This window comes from Austrofundulus limnaeus, unplaced genomic scaffold, assembly GCF_001266775.1.
Source record: "Austrofundulus limnaeus strain Quisiro unplaced genomic scaffold, Austrofundulus_limnaeus-1.0 Scaffold49, whole genome shotgun sequence".
NCBI classification, from domain to species: Eukaryota; Metazoa; Chordata; class Actinopteri; order Cyprinodontiformes; family Rivulidae; genus Austrofundulus; species Austrofundulus limnaeus.
In genome coordinates, this window is record NW_013952451.1 from 1,895,966 (window position 1) to 1,908,516 (window position 12,551).

The 12,551-nt window shown below is 38.2% G+C and overlaps 1 protein-coding gene across 1 annotated transcript in view; it reads left to right on the forward strand.

Annotated features, from left to right (window-relative positions):
• Positions 1-12,551, forward strand: part of edil3a (EGF-like repeats and discoidin I-like domains 3a) — a gene marked incomplete in the record, with an annotated part of 148,207 nt that overhangs the window by 92,297 nt on the left and 43,359 nt on the right. The window contains 1 exon segment of the mRNA XM_014008388.1: positions 5,882-6,055. Coding sequence (XP_013863842.1) covers positions 5,882-6,055 — 174 coding nt within the window.

The window sequence follows — 12,551 nt, forward strand, 5'->3', positions numbered from 1 at the left end:
ATGGATGGATGGATGGATGGATGGATGGATGGATGGATGGATGGATGGATGGATGGATGGATGGATGGATGGATGGATGGATGGATTAGTAAATTTGAATGGAAACGTGTGTATTTCAAAAGTTTTGTGCTGGTTCATTCAACACTGTAAAGATATTCATTTGTTCAATCCTTTAGTTCAAACAGGAGAAAGCTGTTTTCCCCTGGCTTAACTTTTCAACAGCACCAACTTAGATTGATCCATGTGAGATTGTAAAACCAGAATCTCTGTGAACTCCAGCAGGAGGCCAGGGCCATCCACCTACACCAGTCTGGAAGCTGTGAGTCACACAATGAAGAAGTAAAGCAAAACTTATTTACCTTACTGGAATATATGAACACATCTCTACCAGTGCACACAGAGATATTCTCTTTCCTCCAGCCTCCAGTCGATCCTCCCTGGACCCTCCTCAGACATTACTCAATGCCTCCTTGGCTCCCTGTTGACTCGAGCTCTGCAGTTTTAGCAGCTGAATGAGTTGTGCTGAAGTTGTTTTCATTGTTCTATTCGCTCTTGTCTTTTGGCTTTCTTGTGTGGGGAAATTTTTCTCAGCACTCTCAACACTGCCAGTATATATATATATATTTTTGTCTCCTGGTACGTGTGTCTCTATTCTACAGTATCTGTTTGTAAGTACTGTGTATGAATTGAGTAGGCGTTTTGTTTAAATGTTGAAGGATGCATCATAGCTTTCAGGTGGTTATTGCTTCAGGCTTCCCCTAAAGGCTGATTTTGCGTGGACACAGTTCAGCTACAGTTTGCAGTTTAGTCAGTTTGAGCCATCTGTGGCGCTGACTGAAGTCTGAGCGTGACATACTTTTCATTCTTCAGGGACACTTTGAAGCTTGCTCAGATGTTCCCTCTTCATTGTTTTACACACATCTGTTTAATCATTTGTGAACAGACACATTAGTGGGACGTTGCAGGTTTTTTTTTTTTTTCTTTTTTTAGAAACACCCCAATTCACAAAAAAGGAATGTTTACAATCCATTTTTTTGAGAAAGATAGTTTAAAATGGGGTTATATAAAAGGTTATGAATAAGCATCATCTTACGTGTTGTAGCTAGCTCAATGAATGTCCTCAGTTTCGAAAAATTTATATTACCAAATTGATGAGCAAACAGCTAGTCCAAATCAGGTCCAGACCAAAAGTATTGAAAACTCTAAACTAAACTAAACTTGTATTGGGCTGTTAGTTTAGCATTAGATATAATTATATGGTTATTTGTAAGCGCAAATGATAACAGCAGCACCTGGCTGTAAGCACTTCCTGGGCAGCCTGGGAAACTTTGGGCAGGAATTTCAGGAGAAAAAAAGTTATTTTGCTGGATTAAAGCTTCAGTAGGGAGTTCTGAGAAAACTGTGGAATTGTGGAAATTTAAACAAGCACACCTTTCAGATCCTTCCTTTTTGAACTCTTTTGCAGTACAGCCCTCTCTCCACAGATCTTGCCCCACTACAGAGCCTGTAGCAAGGCTAGCAGTGATGGCCGATAAATGTTCAGAACTGTCAGAAATTGTCAGATTTCTTGTAACCTTAGGTTGATTTCCCTCCATCTGCAGAGCTACAGGACAAGGGTACATGCTGTGCAGGGGAAAGGGTGTAAACAGCGTGTACACAAGCATGATTGACACTGGTAAATCATTCCGCCTGGCTTTTACTGGCTGCTTCTGACCAGGAGCAAGGTATTTCTAAAAAGGGCAGGAAGACCACTGGGAGGAGGCAGGGGAGTTTGATTTTTCTCACAGATGATCTGTCTCATATTCTACTGTCAGGACATAACAGAGTTACGTGAGTAGGGATTGTGGGTCCGTTGCTACAGGCCATTCATTCTCTATACAAGTGGTGCGAGAGTTTGGTTTGCATTGCCAGTAGTAAGTAAAACCCCTTCAGAGTGGGAGTTGGACTCCGACAGGGCTGTCCGTTGTCACAGATTCTGTTCATAACTTACATGAACAAAATTTCTCATTGCAGCCAGGGGCGGAGGGAGTCCTGTTCTGTGGCCTCAGGATCTCATATCTACTGATTGCAGATGATGTGGTTCTGTTGGCGTCATTGCACCAGGATCTTCAACTCTCACAAGCGGTTCGTGGCCAAGTGCGAAGTGGCTGGGATGAGGATCAGCAACTCCAAATCTGAGTTCACAGTCCTCAGTGGGAAAAGAATGGATTGCTCTGTCCGGGTCAGGGGTGAAGTTCTGCCTCAAGTGTAGGAGTTTAAATATCTTGGGGTCTTGTTCACGAGTGAGGGAAGAATGGAGTGTGAGATTGATAGACGGATCGGTGCAGCTTCTGCAGCTTCTGCAGTTTTGCGGACTCTATGGTGAAGAGGGAGCTGAGCTGTAAGGCAAAGCTCTCTGTTTACCTATCAGTCTATGTTCCTACCCTTACCTATGGTCACGAACTTTGGGTAGTGACCAAAAGAACAAGATCACGGATACAAGCAGTCGAAATGAGTTTTCGGGTAGCTGAACTCTCCCTTAGAGATAGGGTAAGAAGTTCAGTTCAGATTCACTCAGAGTAGAGTCACTGCTCCTCCACATCAAGAGGAGCCAGATGAGGTGGTTTGGGCATCTGGTAAGGATGCCTCCTGGACGCCTCCCTAGGGAGGCGATTTTCAAAGACTGATAGAGCCCACACATGAGGATAAAAAATCATGGATTTAATAGATTTGGTCCTACAGTGTGTGGTGTACAGCCAAGAGACAACACACCACGAAAAGATATTTCATTCATGATTCAGATATCAGATATTAAACCACGCGAGACTTCCTGAAATCTCGTGAGAATTCAGATGTCCGAGGAAAAATCCCACGTGACCTCCAGAGAGACGTGAGTTCAGAGTAAATAAACATTTGCAACAAGGAAGAAACAATGTTGATTGTTTGTGGAGTATTTTTACCACAAGAAAAACAACACCGTATGACTTTTAACATCCAGAGGACTTTCTGGTGAGTCATGACAGTTTTTTTTTTGTCTCCTGTATTTTGGAATCCTCTCCGTGTTTATGTCACCTCACTTTCTGATTGGCTACACGTCTCATTCACAGTCTGAGAGCTCGGTGTGAAATCGGGCCAAAAATCAAACATTTTGAATATCCCCGATTTGAGGTTGGAGTGGTCCCGACGTCCTTCCAAGCTGACTAGATCACTCTTAACTCCCCACCCATGGCGTGAATGTCTGCTATGATTATCTTTAGAGCATCACGATAATCTGGACTTCCTTAAGATTGTCGGAAGGGCAAAAATCTGCATGAATTGCTTGTAGTGTGATGCCGGCCTTAACAGAGTGCCTCTGTTTCAGGTGTCGAAACAAATTTGTTGTACTCCTGCTTTTTGTAGCAAAAGCCTTTAAAAAGATTTTGCAGTGAGGCGTTTGTTGCTCCAAGTCCGAGGTTGAAAAACCTAACCAGTTCCAGAAAACTGAAGAAAGTGCCTTTTTTGAGAAGTAGGTCATCTTTKCTAGCTGCCATATTGTCATGTTGTGTACCAAGCATTTTGAGTGACAGGTGGGGTGAACTCTGAACTACAGAAGCCCCAAAGAGTGCACTGGTGGGGAAAAAAATCTTGATTTTCCCCAAATTAAATCTTTATAAATGGCAAATTCAAATTAAATGATTAAATCAATTTATCGCCCAACCCTAGTTGAAACAGGAATTATGTCAAGAGGATTTGACCCTGGAAAAGGATAGTATTCCCCCCTCAGTGATGTCAAAGATTATGAAGAAATTGTTATAGGTAACACCACTTCCTGGTTTCGGTGCTGAATGCATGGAGAGAGCAAAGACAAGCATTAAACTTGCATTCCAGCCCAGCGCTGATGTGGTTGTATGAATTCTTTTCACATTCAAACATTCAACTATTGGTGCTTTGTCTATCTGGTTACGAACATGTATTAAGGTTAACTAACACGTCTAAATTATCTACTGTCTTTCAGATGGATGGATGGATGGTAAAACATAAAAGATTTTTATAAGTTTAACTACTGCAGCTTTAACTGTGTAATGTAAAATTCTTTGCAATGCAATGTTTCACAAGTTTAACACTTGCACAAGCCACGATGAACTTTTTTGTAAATTGGAATTGTTATTAAAATAGACATATTTATCTTGGCCTTTCAGACATTCCACTAGATTGTTAATTTGGTCAAAACTAAAAGAAAAATATTTTTCCAGACTGAGGCCATTCAAAAAGCTCTCTGCAGCAGGTATGATATTAACTGTTTAAACTTTGTTACTGTGCCTAATGCTCCACAGAGCAATAATGGTCATCAGAAAATCYAAGCTATCCAACCAATTTTAGTTCATTCCTGGGAACTCCTGTATTAGATTGCACCCTCAGCATTGTGTGGYTCCAAAAATAATTTATTTATAGATTCAATTTACGTGAATTAATGAAAACATTTCAGCAGTAAAAGTGTTTGTGAAGAAGGCAGTAGATTTGGATGTTGTTTATTCAGCAGTCATTTTCAATTTGAAAAAAAAAAAACTATCCTCAACTCATCTTTTTGCGTTTATGTCATCTATTTGCCTGACTCAAATACTAATTAAAACTTCAGCGTCTCACTAAAGATGTAGCCATGCCTCAGCAGAGCTTTGAGGCTACTATGGGCTGCAATGGAGACCAGAAGAAGTGGCATGAGTCTGTCATGTCTGTGAAACAAAATGTTTTTTTTTTTCAAAGGAAATCCAGTTTTTTACCATCTTTTAAGTGTGTTGCATATTAAAGGAAAAGGTTTGCATGACTGGGCGTTGAGTGGAGACATTTCCGTTCTAACAGTTTGTTCAGGCTGAAGGRTTCTTGAGTAACTTGAGACATACCTCATTACATTTTAATGCCGATGTGCTGTAGCTGTTTCATATCGCTCTTCAACCATAGCTGAACTGCGGGGACCCTTACTATTGCTCTTCCATCATCATGCTTTTGCAGAAACTCTGTTATCTTGTAAAAACAATGCTATATAGTTTGCAAAYGTAATACATTTTTGTGAATGTGAGCAAAAGTGGGGGAATCAAAKACCTTCTGGGTATGGAGGGAACAATGTAAAAAAATTGCGTGCAAATGAGATTTCAACATTGAGTTTTATGTAATAATTTTGGTCATTGCTGAATGTGAATCTTTATTTTTACATGTCCCAATTCCAACTTACAAGCACATTGCCTTTCAGGTGTTTTCTATTATTATCTTGTAAGAGGTTTATTCCTAAATGTTTTTCTTTTTATGGAGGCCAAAAACGGGGTGCCTGTTTTGCAGAGCAAGTAGTTCTTTATTGGATCAACCTTGCCAGAGTGCCTTTTACCTCAGGTATATTTCTTAAAACGCATTTGCTATGCCTGGACATACCAATTAGGATTAAGTGGCAAAACAAACTGCTTAAAGACACAGCAGTGCTTTTCTCTGAGGATGATGCTSTCTTAGCTGCTCACTTGAATTCTGCACCGGTGGAGATATTTGAAGTTGTTACAAAGCCTGCTGACTCTGGGGTTACTGCTGGTCAGAAGTGACTATAGTTACTGAGGGTCTGTTTCTGATTGGGAAAAAAAATGAAGGCAAAACTTTTAAATAGGTCAGTCAAATGTGAGCAGTATGAATGCAGAGAGGAGTCTGCTTAATGACAGGTTTGACCTAAAAGGAATCTGCTGTAATGGACACATCGGGGACCTCTATGAAAACAGGACAGAGAAGAAAAGAACAGAATGCAGTCCGGGGATAGAGAAAAAAAACTTTACCCTAACAACTATAATACTGTGTTTTAGAATTCTAGGTGGAGTTGCTGACTTTTTTTCTTTCTTGATTTTTTTTAAAGGTTCATCTGTCTTTTCTCTTTCTTTTCTCAGAATGCTCCGGGCCACTGGGCATGGAGGGTGGCATCATCTCCAACCAACAGATCACAGCCTCCTCCACCCACCGCGCTCTGTTTGGTTTGCAGAAATGGTACCCGTACTTTGCACGCCTCAACAAGAAGGGCCTGGTCAATGCCTGGACTGCTGCCGAAAATGACAGATGGCCGTGGATCCAGGTAAAGCACCGTCACAGGACAGGCGACATGTAAAGCCTGGCCAGTGCTGGATAAAACTAAATTAAGACACAGGTGCAGCCTTTATTACAAATAACCGCTTGCTGTTTTCATCTTTAAATAGCAACGTTTTACCTGTGTTTTTACATTCCTTAACACCACTTGTCTGTAGGTAAGGATTAGTAAAAAATAGTACATTTTGCTACAGGGTCCTTAGARCAGTGTTTCCCAAAGTTGGGGTCGGGACCCAAAGTGGGCTCCTGAAACATCAAGGTGGGGTCCTGAAAAGATTTTCTGAATTAATTACATTTTTGCCTTAGTTGTTATAAAGGAGTGAGGTTAGTATATTTAAAATGGATAAATGTAGTATAAAAATATTGTTACGATGCCCGTGTTTAGTTGACCTGATACAAATGTTTCTGCGAATGTTATTTTGTGGGTCRAAATCTGAAAAGTTTGGGAACCACTGCCTTAGAGGATCATTACAACAGAATTGCAAACTCCCCTATGTAGAACCTTTTTCATACATAAGTTATTAAAGTTAACATTATGGAACTTATTACCTCTGCAAGTAAAAGCTACACCTGTACCTAAAAAAATGTCCACATGACTAAATCTTGGCTAAAGGAAAACCAAAGATGTGTTCATTTCTAGTACTCGCATGTAATGGCTGAGAAAGTCAGAGTGAGGCTGTATGTGTTCATGAGTTAGGACTATAGCTACAAATTTTAGTATGTTAGCTAAATGCGAAAGGATGGCGAGTTACTGAGGATGTATATGGATATTTATATACATTTAGAGGTTGCAAGGTTATTTATGAATTGTTTTTTATTGTTTCTGAGATATTATATTATGTGAATTTTAGTGTATTGCATGTATTTTATAGCATAGTTTTCATTATGTGAATTTGAAAGTTGCATGGTTGACAACATGAATACAATATGTAGGCAGAAAATATATATGTATTTTTAGTGTATTTTGATGTATAAATTGGATGTATTTTAATGCTTAGAAATGTCCTAGCCGACACTGGAGTTGTGTAGCTATATACTCTTTGTGCAATGTATCAGTCACAGACTTGAGCTGTTCGATGTTTGTGGACATGGAGCGCAACTTCCTTCTTCATAAAATGTAAACAAACATGGAGTGACATCAGATTTTAGTTGTTGTTGGATTTATTTATTTGTTTGTTTGTTTGTTTGTTTGTTTTTGGCAAATGTGCCAAACAAGTAGTCTTCAACAATGACCTCAGCGTGAGTGGAAGATGAGGTGGAACCGTGACGAATGTTATTTTTCTACACAAGGTCAGCTGAGACGGCTCTGTATGAGCCGGCATTCACCCAGTAGGAGCACAACTAACTTCACAGCCGCGATGTCCACCTTGTACAGATATTGAGTGAGGTATTTACAATATATGAGTAACTTTATTATTGTTATTACTCAGAATGACCAGCGTTATTGGCCCTTTCCTGCTTCTGGAGCAGTCTCCGGTCCGCTTGGCGTTCACACAGGCAATCAAACCACACCAGAGTTCACTTCAACCTAAGTGAGACATAGGTTTTCTGGAGGACCAGAGTTTGCTTTTTTGGTCCACATCACAGTTCAATTACGCATTCACACCTCCAAAAATGAAACAGACTTTCTAGACAAACGAACTAGACTTCAATTCAAATGGACTAAACAGGGCTGGGGTGAATACACCCTCAGTGTGAATTTGAAATTTGTTTCCGAGACAAACTGTGGCACAAAACATTTAAATAACTTATTATATTAATGTGATGTGTTTTTGTTGGTATACATTATAAGGTGCAAATTATTTTCCTATCAGAGAGATATTTTTGTGTTTAATTTTACTCCCTGCAGCAATAGAAACAGTAATTTTCATGTTCAATTTCCCGCTTTTATTCAGTCATTTATTTATTTATTTTCATTTTGTGTTGTGGAACACTTCTATAAACACCTACAGGGCTTTTATCTAAAAACAAGCTCAGAAAAGAAAAAAAAGAAAAAGTTCATGTTTATTTCAGTAAAGCACTGATACATGAAACTCTCCCTCTCACTCATTGTTAATGGTAGCATTCATGCTGTGCCATTAGGCAGTGCTTATTTTGAAAGAGTGACACAAACAGATCAATAATCTCTGCACATCATATACATTCATTCAGTTCTTGCCAGCTCTGCCCTGATCCAGATCCCAGTGTTTATGTTATCCTGGAAGATTGCATCACAAAATGAAAAATGAAAATATTGTAATATAATGCAATAATGAAAATAATGACACTCTCATACATGCAGAGAAGACTTAGGTTGGAAAAAATGTTTCTCATGAGCAAATTGTTAACGTATGACTGCAAGTACACTTTGTCCTTGTACCATTAAAAATAATGTGTTTAACAAAGCAGATGGCCCTATTATAGAAACCCCCCTCCATTTAAAGTTAATCTTTCATCACAACTGTGAACAACTTTAAAAACACCTGTGTTTCCGCAAACAAACAAAAAAAAAATCACATTTTCAACAAGTCAAATTGCATCCACATGATTATAAAACAAAATGTGAACATGAAATAATGTTTCTAATACAAGTTCTGTGTTGACTGTACAGCACTAATTATTGTCCTGGTGCATCTTAACAATCTAGGTAGGAAAATCAAAAAAAAAAAAAAATTGAGTCAGCTCCTCTAGACAAGTTCTGGATGGGACCATCAGCCTTAACGATCATCAGTCATTAGACTGATGGTCCTCTTTTGCACTTGAACAAGTTTTGATGGTCACCAGTAAACGTGTTGATTCCCTAGACAAATGTACTGCTTATAAAGTTGAGCTTACCTGCAACTCCCCAGACTGAAGAAATCTCTTGGAGAAGAGACAAAATGTTTCAATGAAGACGAACCCATTCAGAGGACCTGACTCATTTTTTTAAACATTTTTTTAAACATCTTTTTAAACATATTTTTAAACACATTATTATTTATTGTAACAAGAATTGTGTTAAAAATATAACATATAGAACAGATGCATTAGATAAATTAGGTTTATGTTGTAGATGTACAGCATCTGAGTTTTGGTAAATTTGTTCAGCAATTCATGAGACATTTTGCTAACATACACACACACACATAGGCAATTACATGATTTTCTATCTTTTAAAATGGCAGCTATATTATATTTTATTTTATATKATATATTTCTATATTGTGCTTATTGCTCAGTAATCCACATAGAGACACATTTTATGCTATTTAATATTTAAGTCTAAATTGCCCATTTTAAGCAGGTTTGTTTGTTTGTTTGTTTGTCTTTCAGCCTGGTTATGGCTTTTCTCTCCCTCATATGACTGTGATGATGAGTGACAGCAAGCTTTGAAGCGTGCCGTTGTCTGATATGTGATAGAAAGACAGTGAACCATGAAAGAAGCATAATAGAAAAGAAGCACAGTATGCTGTGACAGAATGGCGGAGAAACAGAAGCTGCAAGAAAAGAATAAGACAAGGTAGAAATAAATTCAAAATAAAAAAGTGGGGGGAGGGGTTGGGGGTGTAAGAGGAAAGGAAGCCGACGTGTGGAAAAGGTGAGGAGAAAAAGGGACATAAAAAATTCAAGCAGCGTGTTTGACTTTAATGATGCCATGTGGGATGTTGCGCGGGATGCTGCAGGCATTGTATGTTTCTACAGAGGGCCTGTATAATTGGGACATGAGTACAGAGGTGTACAGGCATGTCAGTGTTTTAGGATTAAGCTCAAAAGTCAGTGCTGTGTCTGTAGGGTGCAGTGATGTGGCAAGACTACATGTCTGTCATTCGAAACTGCCTAATATTGACAGGTGACAACCTTATCAGTATCAATTGGGCTTAGTTTTGTCTTCACATGTCACCTTTTTTCTCTAATTCACAACTTTAAACCTTTGGATGTCAGCCTCAACAAAGGCATCAATCAAATAAACACAAAGAACCACACTGTTGTAGAAATGCATCACAGTCTCAGCCTAAACATTGAATATGTGTCTGTTTTAGTTTGCTGGCTGTTAATTTGTCTGTTTGCAGATGCTTGCAGCCATTCACACACACCTATGTACTGTGAGAATGCAAGTTCTCCACAACCTCGCCACATCCAGCTCACAAAATTGCATTTGAACACTCGAGGGAAATATGCTGCCGGTCTCACCAATATCAGCAAGATATTGCTTCAGCCAGCTGCGTTGGRAAAAAAATGAAATAATACAAATCACTTGTGAAGGCTAAGCAGGTCTATTTTAATGGGAGTTACATAGATAATGAAATAATGTTTGGATGCAGATCTTCATTAGTTCTGTTACATTTGTTGGCACCTACATCCACAGGACCACCTGAGACGATTTGTGATTCGACATTATCCAAAAAAAAAAAACATTGATGGTAGTGGCCTGCCATGTTGTTTTTCCCACTAATATCACACTGATCTATAAACGCAGACATTGAAAACTGAGTTAATGACCAAAAAAATCTATTAAAGACCAGATTAAGTAAAATATTTAAACAAGCAGTGACCACGTCAAATTCTACTTTGTTTTACAACATGATGGATGATGAGCCTGCTGTCACCACTTGTTAAATTGTTTAAAATATTTAATTTACACCATTTTACTCCTATCATAGGATACTTGCAATGTGAATATGTTTTTGCATTGTGAAAGACTAGAGTAGGCAGTTAGGAGCACATTAAATTAACACGGAGTCACTRATAAACAGGTGACTCCTGTCTGGCCCGCCATGGGGGGTATTTTTTTTACGCAGTATGAAAATTGTTTCTTATATCAATGGTAAACTTTAAATGTATGCTTAAATGCAATAAAATAAACACATTCAAAAGGTAAAAGATAATAATACTTGTCCTGCTCGAGCTGTTGACTTTAAATAACTGAGCAATTTAGTTGGATAGCACAGTATTAATGTCTCAAAATGAGCTGCTTTAAAGTTAGCTTTGACCATAAACTACATCTCCCATAATGCATGTTGATCATCAATGGGAATTCCCTGTCAGAAAGAGGGAGAGTTTGGAATTCAAGATGGCAGCTACTCACTAGAAACCCATCAGTGAGTAAAACGCTATTAGTTTTCCTTTTAATAATATTTCTGTATTTTTTTATTTCAGATTAAGTCAGTTGTACACTTAGTTCTGGTCAGTGTTTAAAAGAGGATGTGCTAAAACACTATTTAGTCAAATTTAAACATGAAACATCAAAGTTAACTACAACTGGCCCTTAACGCTCATGTAGTCCTCGGTGAAAATGATTTTGACACCCCTGATCTAGGGGCAGCACCTGGGGGTACCAGAAGCACAAAACAAGTGTCAATAGTAACAGTAAAATATGCTGAAGATTTGGCTTTTTTGTCATGTGCATAACAAACAGCTTTATTGCTCATCCCACATATGCATGATCTTTACAAATGTGGCACACTTTGAAAGAAAATTAACAGGCTTTCCATTGATATAAGATTTATTGCCAAAAAGCGTTGTTACAGCAAAGAAATAATCTACCAAACACACCTTACCTTACTTTTAATGTTCCAAGTATAGTTGTGTTTTTAATGAAAAGCAACATCTTGTGCTTTTTATAGAATAAAATTACAGTTGTGGCCTCTTATTTAATAAACACATTTCTACCTTTACACAAAGGTCACCAAACATTTTTAGGTAGCTTACCATTTTTACCCAAACGGTAAAAATACACTGATGCCTCACTGCTTCTTTATTATTTGGTTAAATTTGTTTCTTCACTCAGAGAAATTGAACAGTTCCATCCAAGCAGCTATAAGAACACAACTAACGAGCAACACACCCACAGAAACACCTGCAAACAGTTTTGGTCAGTATCAGTATTTCTAATAGCATCTCGTTCTGATTTTTTTTTCTTCCAAGCAAAACTAAAGCTGTGGTAAAAGGTTGAACAAATCAGGCTGTGTGATTGATTTCCATAATACTCTCCTGAAATGTTGCATTCTGACAGAAGAACTCCCACCAACAGTCAGTGTGTCCGTGCCCTTYGTACATTAACTTGGGAAGATATCTCTTCAATAAATCTCAACAGAAGCTAGTTTGGCACTAAAACAGTATTTGTTCGGGTTGCAAATCAGCTGCAAATCAATCTAGTTTAGAAAGTGTAAGTTATTTATTTATTTATTTATTTATTTATTTATTTATTTATTTATTTCATCCTGTGAGCTCTTCCTTTCGTTCCAGTGCAACAGTCAATATTAAAATCACATTTATTTATTTAATTAGGTGTTTACAAAATCACAAGTGTTTACAAAAAGTCACATAAAGTGTCTACACACCTGCTGCTGCACAATCATTTGTATTGTTACTATTCATTGTAATTACTCAATCATTTGCACTACAACTCTGCTGTAATTGCACATCTGTGTTTCTGGTCTGCATTGTGATACTTCACTTTACAGTTCTTGATCTGTTGAGATCGTTTTGCACTGAAAACAGGCTCTCTGATTCCTACTGTCGGATTC